General features: G+C 42.1%; 2 protein-coding genes across 3 annotated transcripts in view; both read left to right on the top strand.

The window, feature by feature from the left end:
* The first annotated feature begins 2258 nt into the window (after nt 1-2258).
* LOC124012468 (zinc finger protein 583-like) lies at nt 2259-11654 on the top strand. Of its 2 annotated transcripts, XM_046326109.1 has the most exons (4): nt 2259-3052; nt 3443-3573; nt 9652-10860; nt 11516-11653. In XM_046326109.1, exons 1-3 carry the CDS (start codon nt 2791-2793, stop codon nt 10855-10857), a joined length of 1599 nt encoding a protein of 532 aa, XP_046182065.1. In that variant the 5' UTR covers nt 2259-2790; the 3' UTR covers nt 10858-10860; nt 11516-11653. The 2 variants fall into 2 exon arrangements, with proteins under 2 accessions (XP_046182065.1, XP_046182064.1); XM_046326108.1 differs by having other exon boundaries at nt 2260-3052; nt 9652-11654.
* A 3301-nt stretch (nt 11655-14955) lies between these two features.
* Nucleotides 14956-21450, top strand: part of LOC124012438 (zinc finger protein 606-like) — a 1040669-nt gene continuing 1034174 nt past the window's right edge. Inside the window, exons 1-4 of the mRNA XM_046326057.1 lie at nt 14956-16730; nt 17229-17350; nt 17550-17726; nt 21352-21408. Of these exons, the coding sequence (XP_046182013.1) occupies nt 16481-16730; nt 17229-17350; nt 17550-17726; nt 21352-21408 (606 nt within the window). The 5' untranslated portion in view covers nt 14956-16480. The remainder of the gene's footprint in view (nt 16731-17228; nt 17351-17549; nt 17727-21351; nt 21409-21450) is intronic.

Below are 21450 nucleotides of genomic sequence, written 5' to 3'. Positions count from 1 at the left end.
TTTTCATCTCTAGGAGACAGAATGCGTCTCCTTCCTGAGCGGTATGACGGCTGCATGGTCCCATGGTGTTTATACTTGTGTACTATTGTTTGTACAGATGATCTGTTTGACGTTGTACTGAGCTGTTAGTAACAAGCATTTAGCTAGTAACTATAACATCCAATAAACTGTGTCAGCCACCATTAAACTTTGATTTGATTAAATAAACCTTTATATGCTCTTCTTTAAATTTGTGTTCACGGACTGCAGTTGATGAGGAACTGCTGATATCCAGTGTTGCTGGGACTGAACACCTCCCTAACACCTCAAGGCACTTCATGATGACGGAAGTCGGGCGGTAGTCGTTTAGCTCAGTTACCTTAGCTTGTTTCGGTCATGTTTCTGGTCACCTTGCCCTGGTTAAAAGCAGTGGTTTGTGCTTTCAGTTTCGAGCGAATGCTGCCATCAATCCACAGTTTCTGGTTTGGGAATGTTTTAATCGTTGCTGTGGGTATAACATATTCAATGCACTTTCTAATGAACTCGCTCACCGAATCAGCGTTTTCGTCAATGTTGTTGTTGGACGCAATGCGGAACATATCCCAATCCACGTGATCGAAGCAGTCTTGAAGCGTGGAATCAGATTGGTCGGACCAGCGTTGAATAGACCTGAGCGCGGGAACTTCTTGTTTTTGTCTGTCTGTAGGCTGGAGGCAACAAAATGGAGTCGTGGTCAGCTTTTCTGAAAGGAGGGCGGGGGAGGGCATTTTTTTGCGTCGCGGAAGTTAAAATAACAATGATCCAGGGATTTACCAGCCCTGGTTGCGCAATCGATATGCTGATAGAATTTAGGGAGTCTTGTTTTCAGATTAGCCTTGTTAAAATCCCCAGCTACAATGAATGCCTCAGGATATGTGGTTTCCAGTTTACATACAGTCAAATAAAGTGAATTCATCGATGTGTCTGCTTGGGGGGAATATTCATCGATCAAAACTGTTCGTGTCTGGCTCCCCAATGGTGGAACAAACTCCCTCACGACGCCAGGACAGCGGAAATATAGACACCTGAAACCCCACCTCTTTAAGGAATACTTAGGATGATTATAATCACTATTGTAAAGTGGCTGTTCCACTGGATGTCATAAGGTGAATGCCCAATTTGTAAGTCGCTCTGGATAAGAGCGTCTGCTAAATGACTTAAATGTAAATGTATTATAATCGAAGAGAATTCCCTTGGTAGATAATGAGGTCAACAAAAAAATTGTGAGGAATTCTAAGTCAGATGAACAGAAGGACTTGAGGTTCTGTATGTTGTTATGATCACACCACGTCTCGTTAATCATAAGGCATACCCTCATACCCATACCCTTTCTTACCAGAAAGATGCTTGTTTCTGTCGGCACGATGCATGAAGAAACCAGCTGGCTGCACCGTCATGTTTACACATGGTCTGCGGTTGTGAGGTGGGGTTGGACGTACTGCCAAATTCTCTAAAACTCCGTTGGAGGTGGCTAATGGTAGAGAAGTTAACATGACATTTTCTGGCAACAGCTCTGGTGGACCTTCCTGCAGTCAGCATGCCAATTGCATGCTCCTTCAAAACTTGAGACATCTGTGGCATTGTGTTGTGTGACAAAACTGTACAATTTAGAGTGGTCCTTTATTGTCCCCAGCACAACTTGCAACTGTGTAATGATCATGCTGTTTAATCAGCTTCTTGATATGCCACACCTGAAAAATGGATGGATTATCTTGGAAAAGGCGACATGCTTACTAACAGGGATGTAAACACATTTGTGCACAAATGTCTCTCAAATTAAGCTTTTTGTGCAGAAAGAACATTTCTGGGATCTTTTATCTCATGAAACCTCATGCAGCCAATACTTATATATACAATATACAATATATATGCTCATGAAACCAATACTTTACATGTTGCGTTTATATTTTTGTTCAGTATAAATGAATTAAGTCAGTCATTCTATTCTTCTGTACTCTATTATTAATGCTAACACAGTGGCGTTGTACGAATACCCATACTAGTATAAAATACTTCTACTGCATATCAATTTCAGCGTTTGATCTAGTATAATTCACTGATATTTTTCACTCGCGTGTTTGACAACTGATAATCAGATAAATTGACACCTGTACCAACATGAACGATTTGCGGGAGTTAACAAATCACGCATTAGGTGAAACGTTAAGTTTACTAATGCTGCGTTCATGTATTAGTCGGAACTACAAATCTCGGATATTTCCGAATTGCTAACCGGTTGTTTTTCTAGGCGTTCATCAAATCAGCAGATCGGACATTCGGAACAAGATTTTCCTTGTTCCGAATAGAATATGAACGCGGTATATTTTCGAAATTTCACATACTATTAAACGTTATTTTTTTCGTATACTACGTACGGGTATTCGGACACTATTGTTCTTTATAAACACGTCTGCTCTCAGCTTGAAAGATAATGTTCATAGGATATGGTATGTGTAATATAATGTAATAAGAATTACCGTGTTTCAAACAACAGCGCGCATTCCTTTCCATTTAACCAAACCATTTGAAATACAGTATGACGCCAACAAATAAGATCCTTTCTCTTCAGTGTAAACGGAAGCGAACAGTGACGATTTCCCCGTTGGCGTTTTTATTGTTGTTATTTAGACTTTTATTAACACCGTGGAACTCAATATGACTCATTTACCTGGACAGTATCACATACTTGCCTAAGGTAGTGTTTAATTCACGTTGGAGACGGGCCTTGGTCGATAGCTAGCTAAGTTAGCTGCTAACTAAGGTTCGCTAAAAATGGCTAACGCGAACAGTATGGTTTTTCACACTCAAATAGCCTCAATCATGGAGGTTCTAGGGAATGCAGCCGTGGCAGAGATCTGTAAACTCGTAGACGACGACTATGCAGTGTTTCGTTTGGAAATAACTCAAAGCCAGAAAGAAAACAGGTCATTGCGGAGGAAACTACAGCTGCTGGAACTGAAAGTGTCACGGGAGCGCGGCCTCGCCAGTCCCAGTAGTGTAAAGATCCTCGACCGATACAGAGGAGTGGAAAGAGGTACAGTTTGGAGAAGGCCGATGCTGCGCGGTTTGTTGGCGCTCATGTAATAGTTCAGTACCTGTCACCCGTTCCGTTCTGCACATGTGTTGAGATGTGTTACCCAGAATTGAGCCTTGGTCAGATTGATAGTTTGCAATAATTCCCCTGATTACTTAGCTATCTTGCATAAAGACACAATATCAGATCCTTGATGTACTGCATTTCTTATTATTTACTCAATGAAAACAATTTGATGCATATAATATGTCAAACAATAAATAGTATGATGTGATAAAGTGTTACCTTACACCCTAGCCAATTCTAGACCGTGTCAATAGTGTATAATATAGTGTTGAACATTGACAGTACTTAACCTAACAACCTCTTTACCCCTAACCACTCTCTCAGGTGAAGGACATCTCACTGCAGGCCACAGGAGCTTTGTGAAGCTAACAGGTCACAATACATGGAGAGAAGACCAACCAATCACTGTTGATGAGGGGAGTGGAACCTCAACCCAGCAAGTTATTGTGATCGAGGTTAGTTTAATAGTGTTGCATAACACATTACAGTTACTTTGTAAATCAAATGTGGCCTGTTTATTTCAGAAAGGCTCCCCTCATCCTCCATATGATATGGGAGTACCCAGCAGTTAAATGCTTCTGGGATAAAGTTCATGAATGTAAATATTAAATGCGTTGAATCTAATGTATTAAAAAACACTTTATATATACACTGCTCAAAAAAATAAAAGGGAACACTTAAACAACACAATGTAACTCCCATGTCAATCATACTTCTGTGAAATCAAACTGTCTACTTAGGAAGCAACACTGATTGACAAATTTCACATGCTGTTGTGCAAATGGAATAGACAACAGGTGGAAATTATAGGCAATTAGCAAGACACCCCCAATAAAGGGGTGGTTCTGCAGGGGGTGACCACAGACCACTTCTCAGTTCCTATGCTTCCTGGCTGATGTTTTGGTCACTTTTGAATACTGGCGGTGCTTTCACTCTAGTGGTAGCATGAGACTGAGTCTACAACCCACACAAGTGGCTCAGGTAGTGCAGCTCATCCAGGATGGCACATCAATGCTGTGTCTGTCAGCGTAGTGTCCAGAGCATGGAGGCGATACCAGGAGAAAGGCCAGTACATCAGGAGACGTGGAGGAGGCCGTAGGAGGGCAACAACCCAGCAGCAGGACCGCTACCTCCGCCTTTGTGCAAGGATGAGCAGGACGAGCACTGCCAGAGCCCTGCAAAATGACCTCCAAAAGGCCACAAATGTGCATGTGTCTGCTCAAACGGTCAGAAACAGACTCCATGAGGGTGGCATGAGGGCCCGACGTCCACAGGTGGGGGTTGTGCTTACAGCCCAACACCGTGCAGGACATTTGGCATTTGCCAGAGAACACCAAGATTGGCAAATTCGCCACTGGTGCCCTGTGCTCTTCACAGATGAAAGCAGGTTCACACTGAGCACATGACAGACGTGACAGAGTCTGGAGACGCGTGGAGAACGTTCTGCTGCCTGCAACATCCTCCAGCATGACCGGTTTGGCGGTGGGTCAGTCATGGTGTTGGGTGGCATTTCTTTGGGGGGCCGCACAGCCCTCCATGTGCTCGCCAGAGGTAGCCTGACTGCCATTAGGTACCGAGATGAGATCCTCAGACCCCTTGTGAGACCATATGCTGGTGCGGTTGGCCCTGGGTTCCTCCTAATGCAAGACAATGCTAGACCTCATGTGGCTGGAGTGTGTCAGCAGTTCCTGGAAGAGGAAGGCATTGATGCTATGGACTGGCCCGCCCTTTCCCCAGACCTGAATCCAATTGAGCACATCTGGGACATCATGTCTCGCTCCATCCACCAACGCCACGTTGCACCACAGACTGTCCAGGAGTTGGCGGATGCTTTAGTCCAGGTCTGGGAGGAGATCCCTCAGGAGACCATCCATCACCTCATCAGGAGCATGCCCAGGCGTTGTAGGGAGGTCATACAGGCACGTGGAGGCCACACACACTACTGAGCCTCATTTGGACTTGTTTTAAGGACATTACATCAGTTGGATCAGCCTGTAGTGTGGTCTTCCACTTTAATTTTGAGTGTGACTCCAAATCCAGACCTCCATGGGTTGATAAATTTGATTTCCATTGATAATTTTTGTGTGATTTTGTTGTCATCACATTCAACTATGTAAAGAAAAAAGTATTTAATAAGAATATTTCATTCATTCAGATCTAGGATGTGTTATTTTAGTGTTCCCTTTATTTTTTTGAGCAGTGTGTGTGTGTATATATATATATATATATATATATAATCACACACACACTGCTGTTCAAATGTTTGGGGTCATTTGTACAGTTGTATGTTTAGTTGAAGTTAGAATAGGTTGGAGTCATTAACCTGTTTTTCAACCACTCCACACATTTGTCGTTAACAAACTATAGTTTTGGCAAGTCGGTTAGGACATCGACTTTGCATGACACAAGTCATTTTTCCAACAATTATTTACATAAATTATGTCACTTGTACATAATTAATTCACTGTATCACAATTACAGTGGGTCAGAAGATTACACACACTATGTTGACTGTGCCTTTTAAACAGCTTGGAAAATTCCAGAAAATGATGTCATGGCTTTAGAAGCTTCTGATAGGCTTATTGACATCATTTGAGTCAATTGGAGGTGGGATTGTGGATGTATTTCAAGGCCTACCTTCAAACTCAGTGCCTCTTTGCTTGAAGTTATGGTAAAATCAAGTGAAATCAGCCAAGACCTCAGGAACAAATTGTAGACCTCCACAACTCTGGTTCATCCTTGGGAGCAATTTTCAAACGCCTGAAGGTACCACGGTCATCTGTACAAACAATATCACGCAAGTTTCAACACCATTGGACCATGCAGCCGTCATACTGCTCAGGAAGGAGACTCGTTCGGTCTCTTAGAGATTAATATAACTTGGTGTGAAAATTGCAAAGCAATCCCAGAACAACAGCAAAGGACCTTTTGAAGATGCTGGAGGAAAAGGGTACAAAATTATCTATATCCACAGTATAAACGAGTCCTATATCGACAACCTACCCGCCCGTCCAACATCTGGTCTGGTTTGACAGTCTGGTTAGACTAAACTCTCCTTCCAGACTCACATCAAACATCTCCAATCCAAAGTTAAATCTAGAATTGGCTTCCTATTTCACAACAAAGCATCCTTCACTCATGCTGCCAAACATACCCTTGTAAAACTGACCATCCTACCGATCCTCGACTTCAGCGATGTCATTTACAAAATAGCCATCCGTTTTGTCACCAAAGCCCCATATACTACCCACCACTGCGACCTGCCCTTGCTTCATACTCGTCGCCAAACCCACTGGCTCCAGGTCTTCTACAAGACCCTGCTTGGTAAAGTCCCGCCTTATCTGAGCTCGCTGGTCACTGTAGCACGCGCTCCAGCATGTATATCTCTCTGGTCACCCCCAAAACCAATTCCTCCTTTGGCCGCCTCTCCTTCCAGTTCTCTGCTGCCAATGACTGGAACGAACTACAAAAATCTCTGAAACTGGAAACACTTATCTTCCTCACTAGCTTTATGCACCATCTGTCAGAGCAGCTCACATATTACTGCACCTGTACATAGCCATCTATAATTTATTCCAAAAGGGTCGAAAACATGGTTTCCATGTGGGGTGGACGGAAACATGTTGAGCTGAGGGGGAATGGCATTAGAGGTCTTCACAGATAAAAACCTGTACCCGAATATCCCAGACCCGATCTGGGGCCCAGAACTCTAAATAATATCACAGGTCTGGGTCGGATCTGATTGATTGTCACGGGTCTCGGGTATGTGTAATTTTAACTGAACTGTCTGGAAGGGCCTGTACAGAACCAAATGGGACTGCTTCAATAGAGCGAGAGCGATTTCATAATTTATGCTGCTGCTCTTGCTTTTCATGAGTGTAGCTGGTTCTTGTTGTTGGCCAATCATAAGTCCTCAAAGCAGATATTGGCTACAGTCATTGGGCCTCACTCCGTGTCGCAAGAATTGGGAGATATCTAATCAATGGAAGATGAAATTAAAAGTTAGAGAAGGATAGGCTACAACGACCAAGAGCCAACAGGTAGGTTACTACTTAATATTCTGAATGGAGTCATTTGTAACAGTAGAATGAGAACACATGCACTGCAGTCTCAATTAGCCTAGCTAGCTTCTAGCTAGCTTCTCCTGGTTTGATGCAGTCAAGACAGGTACTACGTAGTCTTTTTTTGATAATAAATAACCTAGCTATGGCAGCTAGCGGCATGTAGCCTAATATAATATAATAATATAAATAATAATAATATAAATAATAATAATAATAACATATGCCATTTAGCAGACGCTTTTATCCAAAGCGACTTACAGTCATGTGTGCATACATTCTACGTATGGGTGGTCCCGGGGATCGAACCCACTACCCTGGCGTTACAAGCGCCATGCTCTACCAACTGAGCTACAGAAGGACCACAGCTATGATCGAATCCCCGAGCTGACATGTTTAAAAACTGTCGTTCTGCCCCTGAACAAGCCAGTAAATCCACTGTTCCTATGCCACCATTGTAAATAATAATTTGTTCTTAACTGACTTGCCTAGTTAAATAAATGTAAAATAACTTATATTTTCTGTATTGAACACAATATATATCACCAGTATCGCTGCTTACACACCATCATCTGCTCATCTATCACTCCCACGTTAATCTGCTAAATTGTAATTATTTTGCTACTATGGCCTATTTATTGCCTTACCTCCTCATGCCATTTACACACACTATATATTGACTTTTTTTCCTATTGTGTTATTGACTGTACGCTTGTTTATTCCATGAGTAACTCTGTGTTGTTGTTTCTGTCGCACTGCTTTGCTTTATCTTGGCCAGGTCGCAGTTGTAAATGAGAACTTGTTCTCAACTAGCCTACCTGGTTCAATAATGGTGGGAAAAAAATAAGAAAAAAAAGTGTTATACTTGGCATGTAGGTTTCTCGCTTATGGGTGGCACAAATTGGGATATGGGGGAAGGGAATGGGCAGGGTATATGCAAATTAAATACTGTAGTATTTACTACAGTACACCTGTTCTGCCAGTCACATTCTGTTTAAGGTCCCCAAAGCACACACATCCCTGGGTTGCTCGACCTTTCAGTTTGCTGCAGCTAGCGACTGGAACGAGCTGCAGCAAACACTCAAACTGGATAGTTTTATCTCAATCTCTTCATTCAAAGACTCAATCATGGACACTCTCACTGACAGTTGTGGCTGCTTTGCGTGATATATTGTTGTCTCTACCTTCTTGCCCTTTGTGCTGTTGACTGTGCCAAAAATAAGTTGTACCATCTTTTGTGCTGCTGCCATGTTGTGTTGCTACCATGTTGTTGTCATGTTGTGTTGCTACCATTCTGTGTTGTCATGTGTTGCTGCCATGCTATGTTGTTGTCTTAGGTCTCTCTTTATGTAGTGTTGTGTTATCTCTCTTGTCATGATGTGTGCTTTGTCCTATATTTTATTTGAATTCATTTTTAGTCCCCGCAGGAGGCCTTTTTGCCTTTTGGTAGGCCGTCATTGTAAATAATAATTTGTTCTTAACTGAAATGCCTAGTTAAATAAAGGTTAAATAAAAATATAAATAAATAGTTTAATAAAGATTAGTGCTTTTGCCGACTGCTGTACTGTTAACTATTGTGTTCTACAATATACTACAGCATTCTATAGTAAGTACTACACATGATCGAGGCATACTAGTGTGTCGTATAGTGTTCTACGTTATACATACATTTATAGTAAATACTGTAGTATTTAGGAGTTTTTCCTAGCCACCGTGCTTCTACACATGCATTGCTTGCTGTTTGGGGTTTTAGGCTGGGTTTCTGTACAGCACTTTGAGATATCAGCTGATGTATGAAGGGCTATATAAATACATTTGATTTGATTTGAAATTATATAGTAAACTGTAGTATTTTTTCATGTGGGAGCCTCTGGTAAAACTGAAACTTGAAACTAACTAAGCCTAGTGGTTAAGAGCATTGGGCTAGTAACCGAAAGGTTGCTGGTTCAAATCCCGAGCCAAAATCTGTCTGCCCTTGAACAAGGTACTTAACTCTAATTGCTCCAGGATCGTTGTCAATAATGGCTGATCCCTGGCTGTGACCTGCAACAAATAAATGTCCAATTCACATGTGTGTAATACACACTTGTACATGTCTCTATATTTGAAAAATGTATTTATGCATATTTGGTTCGAGTGGGGAAAGTCCCAGGTCCATTTCATAACATTTTGGACCCGTGAAGATGTCTAAATGGGATGATGAGTTGGGGGTGTAGGACCACCTCTTATGTTACTCTTACTCTCTTCTTTACACCAATTTTATTATTACAAAATCTGTGTGATCAATATGATAATTTCTCTGTTTTTGCCTACAGATACATGTTGTATAAACTGTGTACATTTAAATGAATATTGTACCCTCCCCCCTCCAAAAAAAGACAAAGCAAATACAAACTTGGTAAAAAAATGTTACTTCCCTATGACATTGTTATCCAATTCTACTCATGTACCGTTAATAACCTCTCTTGTCAGTCAGCAGATGCAGAGTCTGCAGATGCAGAGGCTGCAAGTCCTGGGGTCAAGCAGGAGAAGACTGAAGCAGAGGAGGAACCATGGCACAGCAGAGACATCCAGACTGAAGCTCACCCTGTAGCCATGGAGTACCCCACCTCTGCCAAAGTGCTACCCATGACGAGACGCAGCATCACGGAGGTCAGTGGAACGCCGAACGCCGTCCTCAAGTCCGAGACGGACACCAAGACTAAAACAGGGCTGGGCTGTCCTGCTCCCCGCTCAGAATATTTCCATTACGGTAACCCGAGGACTGTTCTGTCCCATCAGAACTCGGGTGACACGTTACAGACTGGCAATGATCCGTCCTGTTCATACACTACAGAGATACCTGGTGACATGCCAGTTGGCTTAGATACACAGACTAATCCAATGAGAGGGGCCTGGAACCGGTACAGTAGTAGTGCACACTCTGAAGGGTGCCTAGATAAGAAAGGAGAGGGTCTGGTCATGGATGAGATGACTGTGAAAGTGGAGGGCGAGGCTCCTCTGACATGGAATGCAGACGAGACTCACTTCAGAGAAGGACACTCGCAGGGCAACTCCAGTGATTTCTTAGACTACAGGGAAAGCTTAGAGACAAATCTAAATGTCCCGACCCACTCCCCTTTACACCCAGTGTCCATGTCGATGGCACCTTCCGATTCACAAGGCTGCATCCTTTTCGATCAGGTATTGAACTCAAACGACCAAAGGGCCAAGCCGTGGGGAGAGGGAGCAACAACGGGCGGTAAAGAGAAGCAGTTCTTCTGCATGTTCTGTAACAAAGGCTTTAGCTGCCCACAGAAGGTGGAGATCCACCAGAGAGTCCACACAGGGGTGAAACCCTTCATCTGTACCCAGTGTCACATGAGCTTTGCCCATGCTGGTAACCTGAAGAGGCACCAGCGGTTCCACACAGGTGTAAAACCCTTCAAATGTACCCAGTGTCACATGCGCTTCACCCAGGCTGGTGACCTGAAGAGGCACGAGAGGGTCCACACAGGGGAGAAACCCTACAGCTGTCCCCAGTGCGAGAAGAGGTTCTCCCGTCAGGATCAGCTGAAGTTGCACCTGAAGGTCCACACGGGAGAGAAGCCATTTGCCTGTACTCACTGTGGGAAGAGGTTTTCAGAGAGGACCTACCTCAGGATGCACCAGCAGAAACACCATTCCACTCTAACATAGAAAGTAACCATTCCACTCAATAGCTTCTGACGTTTAGATCAAACTCTGCATTAAAGACTAAGATGAATGTTCATTGTTGTCAGCAGAAAAGATCAACAGATACATCTTAGCATAAGAGAGTAACAGATTTGTGTTGAATATTTCTGGGTAGATTATTGCATAATATGTCTATAAGGCGTAACATAGTGTTTGTACTGTGTAGGCTATATGATGTTCACACATTTTCCCAAGACACTTAATGCAGATTTGTAGTTGAGATATGTGTATGTCTGGTTTTCATATGGTGTATAAACACAAAATGAGAATATTCATTCTTCGGCTTTCATTGAGACCCTCTTTAGTACACATCACATCTGATCTCACGCTTTCGAACCAATATACACTTACTAAATATACCTACACCTACCCACACACTAACACCTACTGTACACATTAAAATAGTTGTCAGGTTTGTCTGCTAACTTTTGACTTACCATAGCTGAATCATTTATGTCCACCACAATGTGTTTCACAACAATGAAGTCATTCTGTAACTACAGTATAGGACTCAAACATAGTGGGGATGGGTAAACACTCCATGTTGAAAGTGTGATTATTGTCTGTGTATGTACCTGAGGGAGTGCATGTCTGTGTAATCTGTATCACCTGTTTCTTCCAGGAGGAGGGTCAGGAGGTGCTGCTGGTGAAGGAGGAGGGGTGTGAGGAGCATCTGGGGAACCCTGAGAGGACCATGGTCATGGAGGACAACCAGACTACACCTCCTCCTGAACCCACAGAGGAACCAACTGAGCAGCACAGGACCATACACAGTCTCACAGAGGTGAGCCCACTAAACTACTGTCTGAATGGTATTATTTCAAGGCCCGTATCTACAAAGCCTCTCAGAGTAAGAGTGCTGTTCTTGGATCAGTTTGTGAAAGGGAACACTAAAATAACACATCCTAGATCTGAATGAATGAAATATTCTTATTAAATACTTTTTTCTTTACATAGTTGAATGTGATCACGAATAAGACTATGTAGACAGGTGGGGACCTGGTCCTCAATCAGCACTCCTACTCTGAATCGCTTTGTGGATACAGAACCAGGACTTGATTAATTTAGTCTTCAATTAAATGAGTTTCTTATTGCATGTTCAACTCTAATGATGGTTTTATCACAACAAATGTAGCATTATTGCGAATGTCCCCACTGTGCTCTTTGCACATGAGCTCTAGCCAACAGCTGGCAGATACAGTGCAGGTAGGATTATTATGCATAATAGGGAGATTATTTTGATTTTTCAAACAGAAGCCAAGCGTCGATTAGCATTTCACTAGAATACGACCGTCGATATTTAATTGGAAGAAGCATCGAGCTCATCACCGTGCACTTTCACCACCCTGTGATGTTCATCATTACTTATTTCATCTGTAGATGAAAAATGGCATGTGCCGAATACAACCGCTGTAGACCTTACAGTTAAACGCTTACTTACGAGCAACTAACCAACAATGCAGTTTGAAAAAATATGAGTAAGAATTAAAAAGTAACAAATAATTAAAGAGCAGCAGTAAAATAACAATAGCGAGACTATACAGTGCCTTGCAAAAGTATTCAACCCCCTTGGTGTTTTTCCTGTTTTGTTGCATTACAACCTGTAATTTAAATGTATTTTTATTTGGATTTCATGTAATGGACATACACAAAATAGGCCAAATTGGTGAAGTGAAATGTAAAAAATAACTTGTTTAAAAAAAATAAACTGAAAAGTGGTGCGTGCATATGTATTCACCCCCTTTGCTATGTATCCCCTAAATAATATCTGGTGCAACCAATTTACCTTCAGAAGTCACTTAATTTATTTAACATAAGTTAAATAAAGTCCACCTCTGTGCAATCTCTGTATGTATGTAATGTAATGTAATGTATGTGTGTGTACACACACACACACACACACACACACACACACACACACACACACACACACACACACACACACACACACACACACACACACACACACACATCTGTTCTGAAAGGCCCCAGAGTCTGCAACACCACTCAGCAAGGGGCAACACCAAGCAAGCGGTACTATGAAGACCAAGGAGCTCTTGGGTTATAAAAAAATATCAGAAACTTTGAACATCCCACAGAACACCATTATTAAAAAATTGAAAGAATAGGCCACCACAACAAACCTGCCAAGAGAGGGCCGCCCACCAAAACCCACAGACCAGACAAGGAGGGCATTAATCAGAGAGGCAACAAAGAGACCAAAGATAACCCTGAAGGAGCTGCATAGCTCCACAGCGTAGATTGGAGTATCTGTCCATAGGACCACTTTAAGCCATACACTCCACAGAGCTACCGGAGAGTGTCCAGAAGAAAATAAGCAAACGTTTGGCGTTCGCCAAAAGGCATGTGGGAGACTCCCCAAACATATGGACGAAGGTACTCTGGTCAGATGAGACTAAAATGTAGCTTTTTGGTCATCAAGGAAAATGCTATGTCTGGCACAAACCCAACACTTCTCATCACCCTGAGAACACCATGTTTTTCCATCGGCAGGGACTGGGCAACTGGTCAGAATTGATGGATGGTGCTAAATACAGGGAAATGCTTGAGGGAAACCTGTTTCAGTCTTCCAGAGATTTGAGACTGGGACCGAGGTTCACCTTCTAGCAGGACAATGACCCTAAGCATACTGCTAAAGCAACACTCGAGTGGTTTAAGGGGAAACATTTAAAATGTCTTAGAATGGCCTAGTCGATGCCCAGAACTCAATCCAATTGAGAATCTGTGGTATGACTTAAAGATTGCTGTACACCAGTGGAACCCTGTCAAAAAAGAGGAAATAAAATAAAGAACCTTAGGCTTAAAAGTAAAAAAAAAAAAAAAACTAATATCATGGTGAAAAGATGAAAACAAAACGTTTGCACATCAAGCCATCAGTGTAAATCAGAGGTGTCAAGCTCATTCCACGGAGGGCCTAGTGCCCTCAAATTCAACTCTGGACCTCGAAGACAGTTCCACTGCATTTTCTAATTGATCCCCTCTAATCAGACTGATTTAGACCTGGGACACCAGGTGTTTGCAATTAATTATCAGGTAGAACAGAACCAGCAGGTTCCAGACTTTGTAAGGGTAAGAACTGAGTACCTCTGGCCTAGTGTATGCTAGTTTTTGTTTTTGTCCTTTCAATTAGGCATGGGGAGTTCCTTACTAATTAGTTACCTTAATCAATCAATCAAACATAAGGGACGAGCAAAAACCCGCAATCACTCGGCCCTATGTTGAATGAGTTTGACTCGCGACTTAAATGATCTGCACACACACCTCTGGCTTCGATTTCAAGGATAATTGTGTACGTCACATGATCAAGAAATAAAATACATAAAATCTATAAATCAGTACCTTATACAATCGAATGCATGAACTACTATATTGTGTACATCAACAATGAGAAATATAATCAATTATTGCATTTAGAAATACCATGTGAACATTTCCTCAGAATAAAGAACACAGGATTGTAGAAAAACAGAATGTAGAGTAGGGAGCTTGAAATTGAAAAACACTAGATGGGGTATCAAGCACCAGTAAAACTTACAGAAAACACTTCAATAACGATTCTTAATTCATAACTGATAGGTGGAGAGTTTTTGGATAGAACATCCTCCTGTATTCTGTCTGGAGAACACTCAGTTCAAGATTACCACCCCTATGTGAACATTTTATCTTCTGTACAGAAGGACAAGGAGGAGACTGGGTGACCGACCTTTGAGAAATGACATGCTATTGGGGATTTAGGGTCCTTTCTTCCTACACCACTCCTGTGTTCTATAATACGTTTTCTTACCCGTTTACTGGTTTTGCCCATGTATTGGTTATTACATGGACAAGAGATAAGGTATATTACGTTAGAATAGAGCTGCATGTGAGAAACTGTTTCATAGTGTATTGCTTACCAATCGCAGAGCTATTGAATTTGCTCACTTTTATACAGGAGTCCCTTTATGCCGCACACCTACGGCAGGGGTAGAAACAGGTAACCTTGTTCAGTCGTCCATTATTCATTTTTATTTTTTGGGGGGGGGGGGGGGCCTAAGTGTCAGCCCGAACAATGAAGTCCCTGATAGTCCCTGCCCTGCAGTGAGAAGAGATGATCAGAGAAAATATTTTGGCAAACAGGATCAGACATGAGGACATTCCAATGTTACTTAATGGCTCCCTCGATGTGATGTCATTAAAAGGATAATATGTAGTGGTAAAGATGCATTTAAAAAAATCTCTTTTATCCCTTCTGGTTGAGGTCTCATCAAGGATATGTACTCTACTGAGAGCATCATCAAGCCATTCTTTAGGGTATGGACAGGCCTCAAGCTGTCTACATTGTCATAGCCTAATTTTCAACATATGTTTTAATAGTACGAATGCACTTCAGTCTCAGAAATTGTGTGAACGGTAATCCCTTCAGAAATGAGGGATGCGCACTAGAGGCATGTAGAAAAAGAGCACAGAAGGGCTATCATTTCTAGTATGTTAATTACCCACACACATTAACTTGTCATTTAAAACAGGCTTGTGTAAGTACCTGTTTTTAGAGAGACAGTATCTTGGCTAGAACAAGGACAGTTTAATATTTACCTTACTGATGTGATGTTGATGGAATAAAAATATTGTATTATTTTCTACTCTATTCTTGCTAACACTTATTTTTAAACAAATCTGCTGTCAGCTTGAAAGATACTGATCATAGGAGATTTGATGTGTAATGTAATACTATAAGTAGTACTATATTTTATAAAAAAAACATTGTGCATACCTTTTTAATTTAACCACACCCTTTGAGCTATGACACGAACCAATAAGATCTGCTCTCTTAAGTAAAACAGAGACTAAGGGATTAATAATAACAGTGGTAAAAATAAATAAAAAGATACATGGTAAGGGTTGTGGAAAAGGAAGGGAAAGACACCTGTCAGGATCCAGGAAAAGGTGGAGGCAGGGAGGTCCTCAGGTCCAGAGAGAAGGGATGAAGATGTAATCACAAGGCTGAGACTCATCAGGCTCAACAGCACTTTGAAATTAGTCGGGAAACATCCAACTGGGAAGTTAGTTCACAGGCAGAGGGAGATGGAGAGAGTAGAACACGTTCTATTTCAATGCCAGCGATATGAGAGGGAAATGGACAGTTTGTTATTAGTATTAAGGAATAATGGTATTGAGGAGTCAAGTTTAATTGAATTTAAGAAAACCTTAAGGTGATTATTGTATTAAATTATATCTTCCGTTTCCTTAGGGAGAAGGGTTTAATTGGGTGGGGTTAAACTTCAGACCTTCCCTGTCTCTGGTCAACACTCCAGTCGGTGGCGGAGATGCATCTGTAAAGTTGGTTGTCAACCGACATTTAAAGACCACTGAAGAAGAAGCGTAAACGGAAGTGAACAGGAAAAATGTACACGTTAGCGGTTTTTGTTGTTATTTAGACGTTTATTAACACCCTGGAACTCAATATGCCCCATTGAACTCCACGGCATCACCCACTTACCCCATATAGTGTTTAATTCGCGTTTGAGACAGGACTTGGTTGACAGATGTTATCTAGGTAACGCGGACGTTAACTAGCTAGCTGCTAACAATGGCTAACTGTATTGCTGTTCACACTCAAATAGCCTCCATCATGGAGGTGCTAGCGAATGCAGCCGTGGCAGAGGTCTGTAAACTCGTAGACGACGACTATGCAGTGTTTCGTTTGGAAATAACTCAAAGCCAGAAAGAAAACAGGACATTGAGGAGGAAACTACAGCTACTGGAACTTAAGGTGTCACGTGACCGCGTCCTCACGAGTCGTCCCAAGATCCTCGACCGATACAGAGGAATGGCAAGAGGTATATTTTGTAGAAGGCGGGGGCTGTGGACCAGTCTCCTCGTTCACATCTGGGCATATGTAACTTTAATGTTAAATAATTTTTAAAAACCTTTATTTAGCTAAGCAAGTCAGTTATGAACAAATGCTTATTTACAATGACGCCGCTCTAACCAGGGTGTCTGCAGTGACGCTTCATGCACTGAGATGCAGTGCCTTCGACCTGTGCGCCACTCGGGAGCCCCAAAATGTGTTAACCGGAATTCGGTCTTGATCATTATTTGAATAGTAGGCAATCATTCGATTTTACATAGGTAACTTGCAGATAGACACTATCATATTATAAACGATATAATGCATGGAACAAAATCATTCTATAAATAGTATATTAAGTAGTTATGTGAAGTCTTACCTTACATCCTTGCCAATTCTAGACAAAATTGTCAATAATGTACAATATACAGTTGAGCATTGACAGTACCTACACTAACCACTTCTTTCCCCCCAATCACTCTCTCAGATCTCACTGGAGGCCACAGGAGCTTTGTGAAGCAAGTGGGACACAATACATGGAGCGATGACCAACCAATCACTGTTGATGAGGGGAGTGGAACCTCAACCCAGCACGTTATCGTGATAGAGGTTAGTGTAATAGCATTACATCAAAATTACAGTACATCAAATGTGGCCAGTTTATTTCAGAAAGGCACCCCTCATCTATTCACTTGCTTACATGTACATCCATATTTAACTGCCATAGGGGAGCTTGGAGACTTCCCAATGACATTGTTATCCAATTCTACTCATGTACCTGTAATAACCTCCCTTATTTTTATGTCAGTCTGCAGATGCAGAGGCTGCAGGTCCTGGGGTCAAGCAGGAGAGGTCTGAAGGAGAGGAGGACCCAAGGCACAGCAGAGACATCCAGACTGGTGCGGCTGGAAAGCACCTTGTAGCCACCGAGGACCTCGCCACCACTGCCTCACCCCAGGCCTGGACCCAACGCAGCATCACAGAGGTCAGTGGAACGCCGAAGCCCATCCTCAAGTCAGAGATGGACACCGAGATATTAACAGTAACACAAAGGTTCTTACACAAAGGATCTGACCACAGATCAGACCCAGAGAGACTGGTCTGTCCTCCTGCTCCCGGCTCAGACTATTTACCGGTATTTCACCAGAGCCAGATTAATTCTCGTGGTGATGGTGACTCGTTAGACACTGACGGGGATGTTCCATGTTGTTCTTACGCAACAGAGATGGACCCTGGCAAAATATCCTTGGGTTTAGAGACACAAACTGATCTGTCTAGAGGGGACTGGAACCAGTACACTAGTAGTGTATACTCTCAAGGGTGCCTAGATAAGAAAGGGGAGGTCATAGTGGTAGATGAGGTGACTGTAAAAGTGGAGGGCTACGCTTCTCCCCTATTGAATGCAGATAGTCACCTAGGAGACGGACACTCACATGGCAGAGATTTCTTAGATTATAGGGGAAGCTTAGAGACAACTGTAAATGTTGCCACCCTCTCCCCTTTACACACGTTCAGGGATCGCAATCCAGGGTCCACGTCGATGGCACCTTCCGCATCACACAGCCATGTCCTTTCCAATCAGCTGTTGAACTCAAATGACCGGGCTAGAGCCCAGGCTCAGGGAGGGGGAGCCACATCAGGCAATGCTAAAGAGAAACGGTTCCTCTGCATGTTCTGTAACAAAGGCTTCAGCTGCCTCCAGAAGGTGGAGATCCACCAGAGGGTCCATACAGGGGTAAAACCCTTCAGCTGTACCCAGTGTCATATGTGCTTTTCCGTGGCTGGCAACCTGAAGAGGCACCAGAGGGTCCACACAGGGGTGAAACCCTTCAGCTGTACGCATTGTCAAATGCACTTCGCTCAGGCTGGTGACCTGAAGAGGCACGAGAGGGTCCACACAGGGGAGAAACCCTTCAGCTGCCCCCAGTGTGAGAAGAGGTTCTCACGCCAGCACCAGCTGAAGATTCACCTGAAGGTCCACACGGGAGAGAGGTTGTTCGCCTGTACTCACTGCAGGAAGAGTTTCTCAGAGATGAGCTACCTCCAGATACACCACCAGAAAAAACATTCCACTCAATGACATAAAGAGTAACCATTCCATTCAACAGCTTCTGACGTTTATGTCAAACCAAGCATTAAACACAAAGATTAGTTTTCATTGTTGTCAGCTAAAAAGACCCACAGATGCATTTGGAATAACAAGGGTAACAGATTTCAGTATATATTGCTTCCAGACATTGTAAAATAAAAGGCATTCGGAAAGTATTCAGACCCTTGACTTTTTCTACATTTTGTTACTTTACAGCTTTTCCTAAAATTGATTAAATAAGAACAAATCAATCTACACAAACGCATAATGACAAAGCAAAAACAGGTTTAAAAAATTTAGCAAATTTATTAAAAATAAATAACAGAAACCTTATTTACAAAAGTATTCAGACCCTTTGCAATGAGACTCGAAATTGAGCTCTCCACCAATCAGGCCTTTATGGTTGAGTGGCCAGACCGAAGCCACTCCTCAGTAAATAAGGCACATGACAACCCGTTTGGAGTTTGACAAAAAGGCACCTAAAGGACTCTCAGACCATGAGAAACAAGATTCTCCGGTCCGATGAAACCAAGATTGAACTCTGGCCTGAATGCCAAGCGTCACGTCCGGAGGAAACCTGGAAACCTAGACTCAGGTGAAGGTTCACCTTCCAACAGGACAAGGACCCTAAGCCCACAGCCAAGACAACGCAGGAGTGGCTTCGGGACAAGTCTGAATGTATCGGAGTGGAACAGCCAGAGCCCGGACTTGAATCTGATCTAACATCTCTGGAGAGACCTGAAAATAGTTGTGCAGCAACACTCCCCATCCAACCTGACAGAGCTTGAGAGGATCAGCAGAGAAGAATGGGAGAAACTCCTCAAATACAGGTGTGCCAGGCTTGTATCGTAATACCCAAGAAGACTCGGCTGTAATCGCTGCCAAAGGTGCTTCAACAAAGTACTGAGGAAAGGGTCTGAATACTAATGTAAATGTGATTTGTTTTTTAAATATACATTTGCAAACATTTCTAAAACGTTTTGCTTTGTTGTTATAGGGTATTGTGTGTAGCTTGATGAGAAACTAAACTATTTCATTAATTTTAGAAGGCTGTAACAAAGTGAAAAAAGTAAAGGGGTCTGAATACTTTTTGAATGCACTGTTAGCCTAGTCTGTTTCAAATTGTGTTTGTACTGTATAGGCTATATGATGTTCACAAATGCATATTTTGTTACTTAAATTCAACTGCTTAATTTTTATCCCAAGACTCTTTGAATGAGAAAATGGATGCAGTTCATCAAGTTCATGCAGATTTTTAGTTGAGACATGTGTATGTGTGGTTTTCATATGGTGTATTTAAAACTTTATTAATAAACACAAAATGGGACTTTTCATTCTAAGAGTGTCAATGAGACTCTTTAATATACATCAGATCTGATATCACCCTATTCTGCTTCATAACTGGTGATGAAATGTGTATTTTTGGTTAAGTCAAAAGTCAGAGTTATGGCTAAACCCCACCTATTTCTACAATTTCACTTAAAATGTGATGTTAAACCTAATGCTAACCTTAAATTAAGACTAATGTAAATGTTTCTTTTTCATAAATTTTTATGGGCAATTGTGACTTAACTATTGGCTACCAATATACACTTACTAAATATACCTACACTACCACCTACTGTACATGTCAAAATAGTTTAGTCAAGTTTGTTTGACTTATCATAGTGGACTTCTTTTTACCCACAACCTATTTATGTCCACCATGATGGGTTTAACAACAATGAAGTCAATCTAACTACAGTACAGGCCTCAAACGTAAGGTGGTGGGTAAACACTCCATGTTGAAAGTACTTGTGTGTACGTACCTGAATTTTTTTATTCATGCGGGAAACTGGAGCGTGACAAACCGAGCAGCGTTGCAGTTCTTCACACAAACTGGTGCGCCTGCCACCTATTATCATACCCCGTTCAAAGGCACTTCAATCTTTTGTCTTGCCCATTCACCTTCTGAATGGCACATAAACACAATCCATGTGTCAGTTGTCTCAGAGCATAAAATGCTGCCTAAGACCTGTCTCCTCCCCTTCATCTACACTGATTGAAACAAGTGACATCAATAAGGGATCAGACTTGACCAGGTGAAAGCTATGATCCCTTATTGACGTCACATGTTAAATACACTTCAATCAGTATAGATGAAGGAGACAAGTTGGACTCTTTAGTGTACATCACATCTGATCTCACCATATTCTGCATACACCAAACAGTGCTTTATAACCATTATACACTTACTAAATATTACTATGTACTCACACACTAACAAACCTCTACTGTACACGTCAAAATGGTTTAGTCAGGTCTGTCTGACTTGACTTATCATAGCTGACTCATATTTACCCACATCATATTTATGTCCACCATGATGGGTTTAACAACAAAGTCATTCTGTAACTACAGTATAGGACTCAAACGTAGTGGGGATGGGTAAACACTCCATGTTGAAAGTGTGTTTGTTATCTGTGTGTACATACCTGAGGGAGTGTATGTCTGTGTAATCTGTATCTCCTGTCTCTTCCAGGAGGAGGAAGTGCTTCTGGTGAAGGAGGAGGGTCTGGGGAACCCTGAGAGGACCATGGTCATGGAGGACAACCAGACTACACCTCCCCCTGAACCCACA

The sequence above is a fragment of the Oncorhynchus gorbuscha genome, linkage group LG24 (assembly GCF_021184085.1).
Source record: "Oncorhynchus gorbuscha isolate QuinsamMale2020 ecotype Even-year linkage group LG24, OgorEven_v1.0, whole genome shotgun sequence".
NCBI lineage: Eukaryota > Metazoa > Chordata > Actinopteri > Salmoniformes > Salmonidae > Oncorhynchus > Oncorhynchus gorbuscha.
Note: the sequence above shows the minus strand (reverse complement) of the source record. Positions and strands in the feature narration are given on the sequence as shown.

Excerpts from the sequence above, each read along its gene's own strand:
- LOC124012468 (XM_046326108.1), top strand. The coding sequence starts at position 2,791 with ATGGCTAACGCGAACAGTATGGTTTTTCACACTCAAATAGCCTCAATC. Across the intron at positions 3,053-3,442 it reads ATACAGAGGAGTGGAAAGAG|GTGAAGGACATCTCACTGCA; the intron begins GTACAGTTTGGA and ends CCACTCTCTCAG. Across the intron at positions 3,574-9,651 it reads AGCAAGTTATTGTGATCGAG|TCAGCAGATGCAGAGTCTGC; the intron begins GTTAGTTTAATA and ends CTCTCTTGTCAG.